The 16,325-nt window shown below is 42.6% G+C and overlaps 1 protein-coding gene across 5 annotated transcripts in view; it reads left to right on the top strand.

Moving 5' to 3' along the window:
- The window catches only part of LOC148013566 (Rubisco methyltransferase family protein), a 170,257-nt gene extending 155,033 nt beyond the window's left edge, over window positions 1–15,224 (top strand). The window contains exons 10-12 of one of the 5 annotated variants that reach the window (XM_087667663.1): window positions 14,084–14,203; window positions 14,279–14,390; window positions 14,536–15,224. In XM_087667663.1, coding sequence (XP_087523789.1) covers window positions 14,084–14,203; window positions 14,279–14,383 — 225 coding nt within the window. In that variant the 3' untranslated portion in view covers window positions 14,384–14,390; window positions 14,536–15,224. The remainder of the gene's footprint in view (window positions 1–14,083; window positions 14,204–14,278; window positions 14,391–14,535) is intronic. The other 4 variants (XM_087667662.1, XM_087667661.1, XM_087667659.1 and 1 more) reach the window with 4 other exon arrangements.
- The last annotated feature ends 1,101 nt before the right edge of the window (window positions 15,225–16,325 follow it).

The following is a 16,325-nucleotide window of genomic DNA, read 5'->3' as shown; positions in this document are numbered from 1 at the left end:
TGTGCTGCTATCACAAACTCCATTGTATTAACATGATCATGCAGACTAGCTTGTCTTCTAGTACATGACCTGCAAAAGGAGCATCTAAGTGACTATCTTTCATAGTCTACAAGTACCATCTAGGCATCTGCCTACCTTCTTGATTGTGCACAAGCTCCTGTTGAATCTCAAATTCAACATCTTGCTGAATATTCAGATCAGCCATAGACTGAATTTTTGCATTGCTCAATGGAGCAGTTGGTTTGACATTATGTTCATTTGTTGAAGCTCCAACTACATCACTAAAAGAAATGGACAGCAACCCTTCAAATACATCATTGGCAGCCTGATATGTATCAAAACCAGCAAGGTATAATTCAGATTTTTCATAAAAAACCACATCCCTATTGACAAATACTTTCTTGGAGACAGGATCATACAATCTATATCCTTTGCTCTCACTGCTCTACCCTACAAAAATGCATTTCACAGCCTTGTTGTCTAATCTCTTTCTTAGTACCTTGGGAATATGAGCATATGCAAGACACCCAAAAGTACGAAAATGGCCAATAGAAGGTTTTTAACTGTTCCAAACCTCAAAAGGCATAACATTCTTTAATGCCTTGGTAGGGTACCTATTCAAAACATGGCAAGTACACATAATTGCTTCCATCCAAAACCCATATGTCAAACTCTTTGCTTTTAGCATACATCTGGCCATCTCCATGAGTGACCGATGTTTTCTCTCTGCAATCCTGTTCTGTTGTGGAGTATATGCTATCTGTACTGAGGGACAATGCCTTTCTGCATGAAAAACCTATTTAGCATGGAAGATATATTTTCCCCCCTTCGGTCCGAATGAGTGGACCCAGCATCATACACCTCTAACTTTTTCACCAATGAGTGGACCCAATAAAAAATGAGTAAAGTCGTCAATGAAAGTGAAAAAATAATAATAGCCACCCTATGAGTCTGCATAGGTCCACATACATCTGAATGCACAATCTATAATCCGACAGTTGCCTCACATATATGTTCAGGAAGTCCCTCCAAGATGAAACCAGAATTGATGCATTTTCTCCAAAGAGTAAGAGTAGATGGTAAATAGACCGATTGATCAACCGAATAGGCATCTAACTGATAGAGTCCATGACATAATGTGCCAGTCAAAACGAAAGTCAAGAATTCTTTATCCTTGACCATACATTTATCATCTTCAAATGTGACTTGCATACCACACTTTGTGAAAGAAGAAATGGACAACAAATTCTTCTTATACCTGGCATATATAATGCATCTTGTAAATGGAGAGTAGAGCCATCAACGGCTATCAAAACAGTCTCCCTAATACCTCTAATAGGGTAAGATACATTGTTGGCACACTGCACAGACTTGCTAACAAGAGTTGCAATAACAGAGGAAAACAAATACCTCTGGGATGTAATGTGCTTAGAAGCACCAATGTTAAAGAACCATGTGCTAGGAGCTAAATGCTCTAGCAGCCCAAGAAGAGTCATAATTGCAAGTGTAGAAATACTAGTCACGGTCTATAACAAAAGACGCGAATTCTATAGCAATAGGTGCATGAGAAACAAACATCCTCGACTCCTTGTTCTCTTTGGCTATGTGCTTCTTACATTCCATGATGTGATGACCTGGCTTCTTGCAATAGTGGCACTTGTCTTTCTTGGCTTGTATGCCCCCCTGTTTCTTGCTGCTCTGTGAAGTACCTGAACTTCTAGAACTCTGCAGAACATTCTTAGATTGGCTGCCCTTGCCCTTCTGCCTCGCCATAAAAGCCTGTTTGGAGGCTATTACGTCCACCCCCCTGTTTTTTTTTTTGTTTGTTCTTCTAAGAGCAAACTAACCAATTGAAGGAAAATAACTAGCTGTGGGGAAATTCTCATGGTGAGATTTAAGGCAGTATGAAAGAGAGGGCGGTAATAAATTCTGAGTAGTCTGCCATGCTTCTCGCAAAAAGTTGCAAACCGTATGTGTGGGATGATAGACCACTGAATTGCCAATGCAATCAATAACAATGCTTGAGCATCCCGTGTGTCCCAAGTCTTTTGTGTTGCTGATCTTTGGGGAAGTGGTTGAGCTGGAGCGGGCTGAGCGGGCCTTTGATCCTGAAGGAGGTGTTACAGGAGCCACTATTCTAAGCCGAACTTCTTCACCACTGACATAATCCCAAAGATTCTTTATAATAAGCACATTTTTCATTATGAAAGACCATAGAGAATAGTTGTTGCCATCCAATCTATCCTCCTTGGATACATATGCGAATACATCACCTTGTCCTTGATTGACCATGGTAAATGTCATAGTTCAAAGAGCACAAGAGCAAGACTCAAAGCTGAACCAACCTGGAAATTTGAGAATTTTCAAGAATTATAGTAAGCACCACACTGTAATTAACAAATCTGATCACACTTTGTCAAAAAATTGTTTGATGTACACGCTGTCCAATGCACAAACAGTGCTTAGCAGCACAAAAAATGCAAAAGCCCCAAAATTTTATTGTCCAAAACGCACAATTCAGTCTATTGCTGACTGACCCTGATGTACATTTGTCAATGTCTGCATTGAGCCAAAAAACTCCCAAATGTCTGGCCTGAACTTCAGGAAATCTCTGCAGTAAATGTGTCCCAGACTTGTATAGAAGCAGAGATAATCTGCCTGGGTAAAAGCCCTTGCTGGAATTCAATTCTGAATAAAAATTAAATAAATTTTTCTTTTTACCTCTGACGGTGACTGAGGGGACCTGTGGGCAGGCAGACCTAGCCTATGGTGGCGGAGCTGCTGGAGTAGGTTGCAGGTGCATGTGACGGAACAGATGGCTCAGCTAGCAAGGTCTGGTGACGCAAGTTGCTGGAGGATGGGGCAGTGCTCGCAGACAGGCAGAGTACAGGTGCAGGTGTAGAGAGCAGTGGCAGTGCTGGTGGCTGCATCAGGTGATGGCGCTACTGGGGTGGAATAGGAGGCGGACCAGCTGCTGCTGGTGGCAGTAGAGCTGTAGACAGCTGGGGGCTGTCCTGCAGGTTGAGGTGGCAGTTGACCAGGCTGAAGCTAGAGGAGGGCAATCGAATGCTACTGGTTGCAGAGAGAGAGGACTGAGCTGAACTTAGCTTTGATACCAAATGTGAGAGAAAGGACAGATTGAAGCTCAGTTGAGAGTACAGTTGGCAGCGAAGAGTGTGAGAGTGAAGACACGACTCCCAATGCAATAACCAAAAGAGTTTAATGTGCAAGTACAAAGCACAATCCTTAAACCTTAGTTGTTAATGTGCGTTCACACCTGAAAGGTTCAAAACATGATAAGTGCCTGAACTGTGTAACATAAGCACATAAAATAAAGGAGAATAAAATTGGGGAAAAAAACCTCTCATAAGGAGAGTAAAAAGTGCCCTAGTGTCGTACTGAGGATCACCAACACTCCTTTGTGAGCATAGATATGAGTCAAATCCAACAGGTGTTTAGCTTGTGGCTTCCCTTTCTTCTTCTTCTCCCCTCCCGAACCTGCAACAAAAGCTTTGGTGGAGGTGGATCCATTGGCAAGGTCTTTGGTGCGTCTCATCATGCTCCAAAACAAGCGAGGCAAGCTCCTCCCATAGAATCTTCTCACCAATCTCCTCGATGTAAGAAGGCAAGTATAGAAAATATCAAACTAGGGAGATGGCAACTGAGTCAAAAGAATCATGGCCATATTCTCCAAAGAGATCATCCTGCCAAGGGACACAAGCTCATCCCTCATATCCTCCAACCTGTTAATATGATTCTTCATGGAAGAAGAATCATCAACAACGAGCATCTGTAATTTCTTCTTGAGAGTAATCCAGTGTGCAAATGTCTTCTGATGGTACAAAGAAGCAAGCTTTGTCCACACTTCCATTGCTTTTCGCAACCTATGCACATGTACTAGGATAGAAACCTATAAGCTCATAAAGAGGTAAGATCGGACTCTAGAGTTGAGCCAATCCCATAGAGGTGCATGATCCAACAGTGGGATCCTTTACTAGACAGGGAATAGGGTGGATAGCTAACTCCCAAAGATTGAAGGTATCAAGGATACACTCTATCCTACACAACAAAAGCAAGTGGTTTGAACCATCAAGCCGTTCCTCTTTGGGTAAAGAAGGGAGTACAGGCATTTGTAAAGAGGGTGGCATTGATGGCATATGGAGGCTAGCAACATGGACCTTCTCTCAAACATGGAGAGAATGGGGAGTGTAGAGGGTTCTTGAACAAATGGGCTAAGTGACCTCTATGCTTCACAATCGGGGCTATAATCTTGTCACCATTTGGAGGAGTGTGGAGAATCCTACTCATCTCTATCATCAAAGCCACTAAACTAGTTATAAGAGATCTTCAAAATCTTGCAAGACACCCACAAGAAATATTCGTTTTGGTAGTAGACATCCCCAAAACAAAAGGGAACGGCTACAGGATCACAAGGAAGTCGATATAGAGGGTTTGCATGGGGAAGAAATGTTGTCTCTTGCAAAAAGAAGCTGTTGCCCTAAAGAAGAAAGCTGCATTTTCAGCAAAATGCTGATGTGGTAAGGCCCCCTAGCAGTCTGGGGTGCTAGAAATCAGCTCTATGTCTCTCTTAGACTGCAAGAAAAGAAGAAAGAAATCTACACTGAACAAGGAAAGAATACTAAAAACAGAAGGACTAATCAATCCATGCATGCAGCCCATAGCATGAGAGCACTAGATCAGGCTGATGATGACGGCAACATCGGAGATGGAGGAAGGTGACGGAGCCGAAGTGTGCATTTGCAAAGGAATGAGGGAGATATGTGTCAACCAGGTGGGAGAAGTGCCAAATAAATAGGTACAAACCATAAAAATTTGCCGATTGCAGTCTATGAGGCTAAAGGTATGGCCAACCAGCATTATTGGTTCAACCAGCATTTATGTCAGATGGGAGAGGATCGAGGTGCAGCTGAAGTGCAGTAGACAGTGTGAGAGTGAGAGACAGAGTTGAGCACGATACCCAATGCAATAGTACTGAATAGAGTGTTAGCTGAAAGTACAAATGATAACCCTTATACCTTAGGGTTATAAGGGGCTGTTCACACCCGAACACAGTAAGTGCCCGTAAGTGTGCACCACAAGCACATACAAAATAGTACACATAATCTGGGGGAAAAAACCTCTCCTACCGAGAGTAAAAAGTGCCCCAATGTCCTAGTGATCACCCGCACACTCCCATATGAGCGTAGGCGTAAGTAAGGCGTGTGAGATACCCAACAAACCCCCCTGGAGTGAAGAGTGATCAAGTGTACAAGGATCATCCGCCACCAAAGGGCGTCAAATTCAAAGCATCGCGAAATGCTTCAAATTTGTCTCGTGGAAGAGCTTTGGTGAAGATGTCTGCCACATTGCTGGTGGTAGGACAGTAGACAAGGTTGATATCACCTGCATGTAGCCTCTCTCTGACAAAGTGGTAGTGAATCTCTATGTGTTTCGTGCGAGCATGAAACACAGGGTTCCGTGCCACTGCAATGGCACTCTGACTGTCAGTATATAAAGGAGTAGGCTCCGTAACAGATACATCCAAATCAGCAAGTAAGCGTCTAAGCCATACGCACTCAACTGCAGTAGTGAAGGCTGCCTTGTACTCAGCTTCACATGACGACGTGGCAACAGTGGATTGTTTCTTGCTAAGCCAAGAAATGCATGACGAGCCAAGAAAGAAACAATTGCCACTAGTGGAGTGACGAGTATCAAAATCACCAGCCCAATCAGAGTCACTGTAAGCATGTAACTGCAGTGGTCCCCCCTTGGCATAAAGCAATCCAAGAGCTCTAGTACCCTGCAAGTAACGAAACACACGCTTCACAGCTTGCCAATGCGACATACGAGGCTGATGCATGTACCTGCTCAAAACTGAAACGGCAAACTGTATGTCTGGCCGAGTGTGGCATAGATAGATGAGACATCCCACTGCTGGAGCATAAGTATGGATATCAAACAAATCACTGTCATCATGTAATGACAGTTTGAGCCCAGGTTCCATGGGTGTACAAACTGGCTTGCAATCCTGTAAGCCAAACTTCTCAAGAAGTTGCCCAATGTACCTTGACTGACATAATCCAATGCCTCTAGCATCATGTACAAACTGGATGCCCAAGTAATAGTGCAAAATACCCAAGTCAGACATGTCAAACGTTTGCTGTAAATTATTTTTGAATGCTGAAATCTGATCAGCATGTGTTCCAGTGAGCAAAAGGTCATCTACATATAGACACAAAATCAGCATGGATCCCCCTTCTTTATGTACATAAAGGGTAGACTCAGATGGGCTGTTTACAAACCCCTGACTAAGCAAGAAAGCATCTATCTTTGCGTACCAAGCTCGTGGAGCTTGTTTCAAACCATATAGAGCTTTTTTCAGCTTGCATACTAAATTTTCTGAGCCTTCAACTGCAAAACCAATGGGCTGCTGTACATACACTTCTTCCTGAAGTTCCCCATGTAAGAATGCAGTCTTTATATCCAGCTGATGCACTTTCCAACCAAAATGTGCAGCCAAGGCAATCATAGACCGAATGGTCGTCATACGGGAGGTAGGAGCAAAGGTCTCCTCATAGTCAATGCCCTTTTTCTGTGCGTAGCCTTTAGCTACCAGCCGTGCCTTGTACTTATCTATGGATCCATCTGCATTCCTTTTCAATTTGTAGACCCATTTCGTACCAATGGCACGCTTGCCAACTGGCAAAGACACCAAATCCCAAGTATGATTCTTATGAATAGAATCCAATTCAGCTTGCATGGCTGCCATCCAATGCACACTATGTCCTGCATCCTCAAAACATTCAGGCTCCTCATTATCATGAGTACATGCTGCCATAACAAACTCCATGGAATGTGCTGAATCATGCAGTCGAGTTTGCCTTCGAGTACGACCAGCCAAGGGTGTTTCCAAATGACTATCTCTCATAGTCTGCGTGTACCATCTAGGCACCTGTCTTGCTTCCTGACTGTGTACAAGTTCCTGCTGAATTTCAGTTTCAGCAATGTGCTGATTTACTGCATGTTCCATAGGAGCAGCTGGCTGAACATTAGGTTCATTTGCTGAAGTACCAGCTGAATCACCAAATGTGATGGGCAGCAGCCCTTCAAAGACATCACGGGCAGCCTGATATGTATCAAAACCAGCCAAGGATAATTCTGATTTTTCATCAAATACAACATCCCTGCTGACAAAAACCTTCTTGGTCACGGGATCATAGAGTCTGTAGCCTTTGCTTTCGCTGCTATATCCCATAAAGATGCATTTTACAGCCTTGTTGTCCAACTTCTTTCGAAGTACCTGTGGAATATGGGCATATGCAAGACACCCAAAAGTACGGAAGTGGCCAACAGAAGGTTTGCGGCTGTGCCAAGCCTCAAAAGGTGTGACGGTTTTCAAGGCCTTGGTAGGGCATCTGTTCAAAATGTGGCAAGCGCACATGACGGCTTCCATCCAAAAACTATGAGGCAAACTCTTTGCCTTCAGCATACATCTGGCCATCTCCATGAGTGACCGATTTTTCCTCTCTGCTACCCCATTCTGCTGTGGAGTATATGCAGTAGTGTACTGATGGATAATGCCCTTCTGCTGCAAATAAGAATTCAGCATAGAGGACATGTATTCCCCCCCTCGGTCCGAACGGAGAGTCTTAATCTTGCAACCAGACTGAGTTTCCACAAGTGCACTGAAAGCCAAAAATGCATCATACACTTCTGACTTCTTTTTCAAGCAATAGACCCAGCACAAACGTGTAAAGTCATCAATAAATGTTACAAAATAGTAACAACCACCCAATGACTGTGTCTGCATGGGCCCACAAACATCCGAATGCACAAGCTGCAATCTGGCTGTTGCTCTAAAAGCAACATCACGGGGAAAAGAGTAACGATGCATTTTTCCCAAAATGCAACCCTCGCATAAATGCTCAGGAGGTCTCTCCAAGAGAGGTAATCCATCCAACATCTGAGTACGCTGTAATAGCATCAAGCTGCCATAGTTTACATGCCCCAAACGAGCATGCCATAACTCTGCCTCTAACATAGCAGGAGTAAGAGTGGATGTCAAATATGCAGACTGATCTACCGAAAGAGCATCCAACTCATATAACCCATGACACAGAGAACCTGTCAAGACCAATGTCATGTGTTCCTTGTCACGGACCATGCAACGGTCATCATCAAAGGTGACCTGCAAACCACAACGTGCCATAGAAGAAATGGAAAGCAGATTCTTCTTAATGTCAGGCACATACAAAGCATCCTGTAGGCGGAGAATAGAGCCATCAATGGCTGTAAGCTGAATCTCCCCAATACCACGAACAGGGTATGATGCATTATTAGCACACTGAACAGACTTCCCAACGGGAGGTGCACCAAGAGAAGCAAACAAATCTCTACGAGATGTGATATGCCGTGAAGCACCACTGTCAAAGAACCAAGTGTCAGCATCCTCTGTAGAGCTAAATGCTCTATCAGCCCAAGAGACATCATAACTGCAAGTGTAAAAACAATAGTCCCTGGCTGCAACAAAGGACGCGGACTCGCTAGCAGTGGAAGGAGCTGCAGAAACAGACATCCCTGACTCCTTCTTCTTCTCTTTGGCGATGCGTTTCCTGCACTCAGTGATATAGTGGCCAGGCTTCTTGCAGTAATGGCATTTTCCTTTCTTGGCTTGCGTGCCCCCCTGTTTCTGACTTGTCTGTGAAGTGCTACTACTACCAGAACTCTGCGAAGCATTTTTCCCTTGGCTGTTTTTACCCTTCTGCCTTGACATAAAAGCCTGCTCAGAGGCTATACCATCCACACCACTGTTCCGTCTAGTTTGCTCCTCCTCTAGAAGCAAACTGACAAGCTGAATGAAAGTGATGGGCTCTTTCGAAATCCTCATAGTGAGGTTCAAGGCAGTATGAAAAGCCAAGTAAGAGGGAGGCAGTGAATTCAATGTCGTAGAAATCAGCTGCGCATCTGAGTAGTACTCATCCACATTCATGAGTTGCTCCCGCAAGTCCTGAATTTTGTTGAGATGATCCTGCATAGAATCACCCTCATTCATCTTTAGAGTCTCTAGCTCTTTCTTCAAGAAAGAGATGCGAGTCTCATTCTTTCCTGCAAACATCTGCTCCAATGTCAACCAAGCTTCTTGTGAAGAAGCTGCTGAACGAATATGAGGAATGATAGAACGCTGAACTGCCAATGCAATCAGCGACATAGCCTGTGCATCCCGTGTATCCCAAGCTTTCTGAGCTGCAGTTCTTGGGGGAAGTGGCTGAGCGGGCTGAGGTGGAGGGGGCTGAGGTTGCCCTCTTGCACGTCCTCCTGGAGGAGGAGTAGCGGGAGCCACAACTCCCGGTCGTGCTTCCTCTCCACTGACATAATCCCACAAATTTTTTGCCACTAATACATTCTTCATCATAAAAGACCAAAGGGAATAATTGTTCCCATCCAATCGGTCTTCCTTGGACACATAGGTGAATACATCTCCTCCCTGATTTGCCATTATTTCCCAAAAGGCAATAGAGCAATGTCAATGCAGTACGGGCTGGAAATCTGCAAATTTCCAGAAATTGCAGCAAACACAAGTCTGCAATTAATGTGCAAAGGGTACTCTGTCACAAAAAACTGTCACTGATGCACGCTTCCCAAGGTGCAATTAGTGCTCAGCAGCACTAAAACATCAAAAGCCCCAAAATTTTCTGCCCAAAATTTCTGTCACAAATGTCTGTTACAAAAGCCCCAAAATGTGCATTCAATGTGTCACAGACAGACACAGCACGTTTCCCAATGTGCAAACAGTGCAGTGCAACACTGTTATGAATAAATCCCCAAAATTTTGCCAAAATCTCTGTCAAAAACAGTCGGTCTGTGACTGTATCAGCAGTTTAAATGCATCTGTCCTCCAAATACACAAAAGCCCCAAAATTTCTGACGATCCAGTCTAGAAATTTGCATGAAATTTATCCCCCCACTTGTTCTATGCTTGCCGCGTGTGAACCTCCGCTTCCAGAACTGTGTTCTGGGCTGAAATTAAAAAAATTTGTTGAAAATTTTACCTGACGTGGAGCAGACTGGCGTGTGCTGGTCGGCGGGCAGTTTGGCGCAGGACAGGCTGACGTGGTCGTCAGACGAGCTGGCTGCGCGTGGTCAAAACGGCGGGCAGGACGGGCTGATGTCAGACTTGCGGGCTGCACGTGACGTTGACGGGCGGGCGCAGGTCAGTCGCGTGTGACGGGTGGACTGACGGTGGTCTGACGGAAGTCGTATGGGCTAACAGACGACTTAGGTGGCGCCTGGGCTGACGAGGACTGCACTGTTGGACAGCGCGCTGGCATACGTCAGCGCCTGCAGCTGACGTGACGAGACTAACTTTGACGTGGACCTGGTGCTGCTCGCGAGCTGCTGACGGACAGGGTACTGGTGGAGGCTGGCGACGACTTGTACTGTGCTGAGGCAGCTCTGTGGAACAGCGCCTCACTGCTAACAGAACTGACGACAGGTTGTACCTGTGCTGAGGTGACGTCTGACGCTGGAGCAGGACTGGCGTGTGCTGCAGAAGCTGAGTTCAGAGCTGAGCTCTGATACCAAATGTCAGATGGGAGAGGATCGAGGTGCAGCTGAAGTGCAGTAGACAGTGTGAGAGTGAGAGACAGAGTTGAGCACGATACCCAATGCAATAGTACTGAATAGAGTGTTAGCTGAAAGTACAAATGATAACCCTTATACCTTAGGGTTATAAGGGGCTGTTCACACCCGAACACAGTAAGTGCCCGTAAGTGTGCACCACAAGCACATACAAAATAGTACACATAATCTGGGGGAAAAAACCTCTCCTACCGAGAGTAAAAAGTGCCCCAATGTCCTAGTGATCACCCGCACACTCCCATATGAGCGTAGGCGTAAGTAAGGCGTGTGAGATACCCAACAATTTAATGCTAATAAAATGCCAGAAAATCTCACAAAAAAATCTTGGAAAAGGTGGACAATGTCTGGCAGGTGAGGTAGACTGTTGTATGTAGAAATTACCCGACAAATGCACACAAAATCCCGATTGAAGGAGAAAGTGCACTGAAAGGCAATAAATTGGTGCTCTAGAATGAGCTACCTCCTCTGTAAAAATAGGTGACAAACAGGTCAGAGGTCCTAAAGTCCTTGTTTGACTCAAAGTGAGGCTCATAGACAGGAGATGACAAGGCATGACAATCGTGAATGCTAATGTTAACATCTCCACATTTGGATATGAAAAATTATGCGCCTTCATCTAGTCATAATATTCATGTCTAGACTCCAAATATGTTGGAACAACTCTAGTCAGCAAGCAGCATTGGTAGAATTGTAAAATTCCTTCACTATCAAGAGTTTTTCACGGAAACTCATGCAGATTGAGGAGACTTTGTTATAATCAAATTGTCTATGGTTAGGGTGGATCAAACTAGTCATTTAAGAGTAGCCACCAAAAGGTACACGATTCTCAAAAGACATCAAATCCAACTAATGAAAAAAACCTTCAGTCAACTAATAAAATCCAAAAAGTATATCTGCCTAATCACCTATGTAGATTAGGCACACGATTCTCAAAAGACATCAAATCCAACTAGTGAGAAGAACCTTCAGACACCTAATAATATCCAAAAAGTATATCTGCCTAATCACCTATGTAGATTACATTGTAATAAAAAGGAATACTTAGGGACAAGCAAAGAATTGAGTCTTAGAGGCTTAGAAGAAAGATTGGAAACCTGTCAAGGAGAGGCAAGAACCCCATTCATCAATTGCTCTTAAAAAGCAAGGAGACACTTGCAAGTAACTTAGGACAAGAGGGATGTGAAAGATGAAATCTTGTAGGTGAAGTGCAATGGCCTTTTGAGCCAATGAGGGCTAAGAAGGCGCACATCTTTTCACCCAAAGTAGACTTAACTTTCGATCACTTGAAGGCATAAGCCATAATGGTGTCTTCCCAAGGGGAACACCTTCTTGAAGAAACCCTCTAGCCATCCTTGATCAATTTAATAATAAAATTCCGTAGACCAAGAAGAATCTAGCAAGATGGCAGACCTTGCAATGAATCTCAAAGAGAAATTCAACGAGTGGTTTAATGCTACCATTGTTTTGCTCACAAGAAGAATGTCACTCAATGCAATACTTGAGACAAGAACACTAATAGGGTGAATAGAGAACGCCTTCAAGCACAATACAATCAAATATTCAATAACAACAGGCCAAGTAGAAGCTAAAGAAAAAGGGCAAGGAGCTAGAGAAGATGTGGCCATGACATCAACTCGGATTGAAAGAGAATATTGGCCCATGTAGTGCTCAACTCTGAAAAGACTCAAGGCGATAGAAGACATGATTGCCTTGCTATTTGATGCATTCTACTTGGGGTAATTTGTAAAAAGATGAGTATTGTAGCATTTAAGGCATGCCTACTATGCTTTGTTGTCTCTATTTGAGTCCTACTTTTAGTGATATTGCATTGTGAAGTGACCTGTTTGTAGTGCCAATAGGCCATCCATTCTCTTTGTTGTTTTATGCCTTGTCTCCAATCTCTTCCCAACTCCATCATTGGACTTGGTGGATAGTCCATAATGATTGTGTTCTCCTTGACATCGTAAGCAACATAAATGTTCATGTAGGTTTCATCCCCTAGTAGTTCTTCAAGGTAGTTGTAGGTACATCACTTGGTGGATGGGCTATAGTCGATATAGGCTGATGTGGGATTCTCGATGGGTTGATATGCCTAGGTTTTGGAGGGGTAGCTCTCCCTTAGGAAAGTCCTCTATTGCGTTGGTAAAGGTTCAAGGATAAGCATTAGGATAGGGAAGCCTTCTTGGGGTATGATGGATGGTTGCATCATAAATTTCCGCAATTGGAACAAACACTAGTTCTAGATTTGGGACATTGCAATGGCAAGTGATTACCAAGGCAATAAACACATTGAATATTGGTTAACGTTGACTCCACATATTTGGACATGCAATACATTCATTTTTGATTTGGCCTTAGGTATCCACGGTCATGTGGGCCATGTTTGAGGATTGTTTGTGTCAAGTTAGTCCCATAGTTTTTCTCATGAGATCCTCATAGGGGTGGTTGATTTGTGGATGGATATCATTTGTACTACCCCACTTTCGCTTGCTTTGTGATCCCTGTCTTTTGTTATTGGAGCCCTGTGTTTTCTGTAGCCTTTTGGCTCCATGTGTTATTTTCTACCTGTCTTTGAGTCCGCTTGGTTTGGGGGCAGGGGAGTCTTTCTTTGGAGGCTTCTCATTTGGGGTCTTCCCCACATGCAATGTGCTGCGGGCCCGAAAGACATACCAGGGCAGATGCATCCTTTGTACTACTTGTGATGAGGCACCAGCTCATCTTTTTATTTCTTGGCCAGTTGCCAAATAGGTTCGGATCTTCATTTCCAATGTGTGGACCTCGCTGATAGGTCAAAGAATGTTGGTCCATTCTTGGGTCCTTGGCAAGGTGCCTTCCTGGTCCAGGTTGCTGTCTCATTATCCTTGCCTCTTTCACTTAATGCGATGGACTGCTCTTTGGCACATCTACAGGACTAGAAATGCCTTTGTATTTGATTTGGCCTCAAGTATCTATGGCCATGAAAGAAGAGTATGAGGTTTGCTATTATGGCAGATTTCTTCTATGATTTCAGGTGGTCTCATTGTTGAAGAGGTGGCTGCTCCATGCATGGATAATGTTTGGCTCCACCCTTGTTGTACCATCTTGATGCTCCCCTTCCTTTATTCTTGTGGATTGTTGCTTGGTAGCTTTGTAGAGAGTTTTTGTTCATGCATTGTGTTATTTTGTTAGGCTTTTGGCTTCGTGAAAGCTCTTGCCATTTGTCTGGTTGGGTTGGCCTGAAGGCCTGATGTATGTCGAAAACCCTATGATTGTGCTTGGTTGGCTAGAAGGCCTGATGTAAATATTTCTATACATTAATTCAAACTTCTTCGGGAAAAGGAGAGAGGGGGAGAGAGAGAGAGAGATTAAAAAAAATAATAATAATTCAGGACTTAAAACTGATAAAGCCATAGTCCAATTTTTTAAACAAACAAGAGTTAAAGGCATTTGTGACGGATGTCGGCAGGACTATGGCACGGATCGTGATGGGAACACGGCCAAAGGAAAGCAAAAGCGAAGTGCTAAAGCTAAAATAGCTTGTACGCTTTGTGAAAGTGAACAAACGATTCTTTTCCGAGCACAATACGTAAGATTGCCTTTGGACGTGGACCTTCTCCTTTCAAACAAATGGTTTTGTCTTTTCACTTTGCCGTTCGTGCAGGTTCTCAGAAGTAAGCTGAGGAAATTGCGCACTCAAAGAGCTTCCCATGGAAATAACTCTTCTGGCTTTGAGCTGCTGTATGGCCTTGGAAAGCTCTTCAAATGACTCAAAAGTATTACTTCCCTTCAAACCCCAATCTTGTATTTAGGTTTGACATACAAGTGGTTTTATTCACTAATTTTGAAAGCTTAAAATTTATTATTCTTTTAGCCATGACAAATTTTGTTTATACCTAGCATTATTGTCTTCTTACATAGACACACACACATGCAGTCCGACGTTTGGAGGGCTATGGTGGGACCTTCCCTCCATCCATTAGATTGGGTTTTCGACGAGGCAAAATATCCTACTTTGGCATAGCCACATATGAAAATAGTATTTTATTTTCTAAGATTTTGAGGGGGTTGGCACAATTAGGTCACGTGAAATGCTGTCATCTTCTTCATTGTCAGAGTTGGATTTTCTTTAGCACACTGTTTTTCTCTCTAAGGAGGATTTTAGTTCCTTGGCATATGACCACCTCTTCTACTCAACTATGGTGACTCTTGTAGTTCTCATGTGATTACTAATACAATTGCCCACTACGAAAAAAAAAGATTGTTTTACATAATCATTTTTCCATCATATCAATGTGTTGATCTCATTACTCTTCAAAATTTCCCAAGACAGTGCTTAACCTTCAACAAGCAATCTATAGCAACCGTGGTCATGTAATTGCTATAAGGCATCCAAAGGTATCCCTTTCTTTATTTTAGATGCTCAAGAGATATATTATATTATGTGGCTAGGGATATGGGGGATAAGCTTTGAACTCACACACCCTAATAACTCAACCCATTCCAAGCTACTATGGCAAGACCTCGTTGGTATCCCTCTCTTTATTTTATCAAGCATGGGCTTTCATATTATCATATTTATTGTATTTAACAAGTTGTTCAACACATCTCCATTTGTATAATAAAGTATTTTCAAGGTTTCAAGTTATTGAATTATCAATTATACACCATACATGCGAGTGGATCTTTCATAGTACAATAGCTATGAATGTGGAAATTGCATTTGTATCACATATTACTTTTTGAGGCTTCTTGTTATGATGATGGTTGAGCATCACAGTCACTAAGCATTAATAAAAACTCTTACACATGCAACTTTAAATTAATTCTAATGTTTATAGAGAAAAGTAGACTTGTGAAAGTGAATTCTAGTTCAAGCAAGTGTTGTAGACTTATGTCAAGATATGGTAAGAGTGAGTTGTTAAAAAGAGAATGTTGGGGCCATATTATGGCAAATTACTAGGAGTCATAGATTGATGGAAACAAAGACAATTGTAAAAACTCACATCAAATTTTTGAGTAGGTATGCTTGATCCCTTGAATATCTTGTAATAGCTAACTCGTGAGTTTTTGGAATGTGCAATTTAGCTTCTTGGCTTGATTAATTTTAGTTCCTTTGTGATCGTTGTTTTTTATGTTCACAATCAAATTTTTTGTATGTACCATCTGCATTGTATGTCTATTTTTTTAGAATACATTCAAACTTGATAATGTACAATGCATTCTATTACCTCAAGAAAGTATTTTTGAATAAACATTTTTTTCGTGAAATGGAGCATTTGAATGGATTATATGTGTTACTTACTCATTGCTTTATTATCTTTTGAAATGTATTAGGGTTATATTAATTTAGAGTAGCAATGGAAGCAAAGGGAGTTAATGTCCGTCAAAGACATGAAATTTGATTTAAATGTCTATTTTGTGCAAATATCAAGGAAGAAGAACAAATTGACATGTTCTAGAGAGGAGCAATACCCCAAGGATATAGGTGCAAGTATATCTCAAAGCAAAATGATAATATTTAACTTATCCATCCTAAGTACCACCATAGCACAAACTTCATAGGTTTTCTTCATTTCTCTATTGCTTGAATATCTATCATTGTTGTAGCGTGAAATCTTACATATGTGCTTGGAAAATCATGTGAGATGTCCAAATACCTTTTATTCAATTTATTTACCAATAGCTTGAGGTGTCACATCATAGATAGA

The sequence above is a fragment of the Lygodium microphyllum genome, chromosome 26, assembly GCF_053477565.2.
Source record: "Lygodium microphyllum isolate KBCC chromosome 26, Lygodium_microphyllum_v1.1.10, whole genome shotgun sequence".
Taxonomy (NCBI): Eukaryota; Viridiplantae; Streptophyta; class Polypodiopsida; order Schizaeales; family Lygodiaceae; genus Lygodium; species Lygodium microphyllum.
Note: the sequence above shows the minus strand (reverse complement) of the source record. Positions and strands in the feature narration are given on the sequence as shown.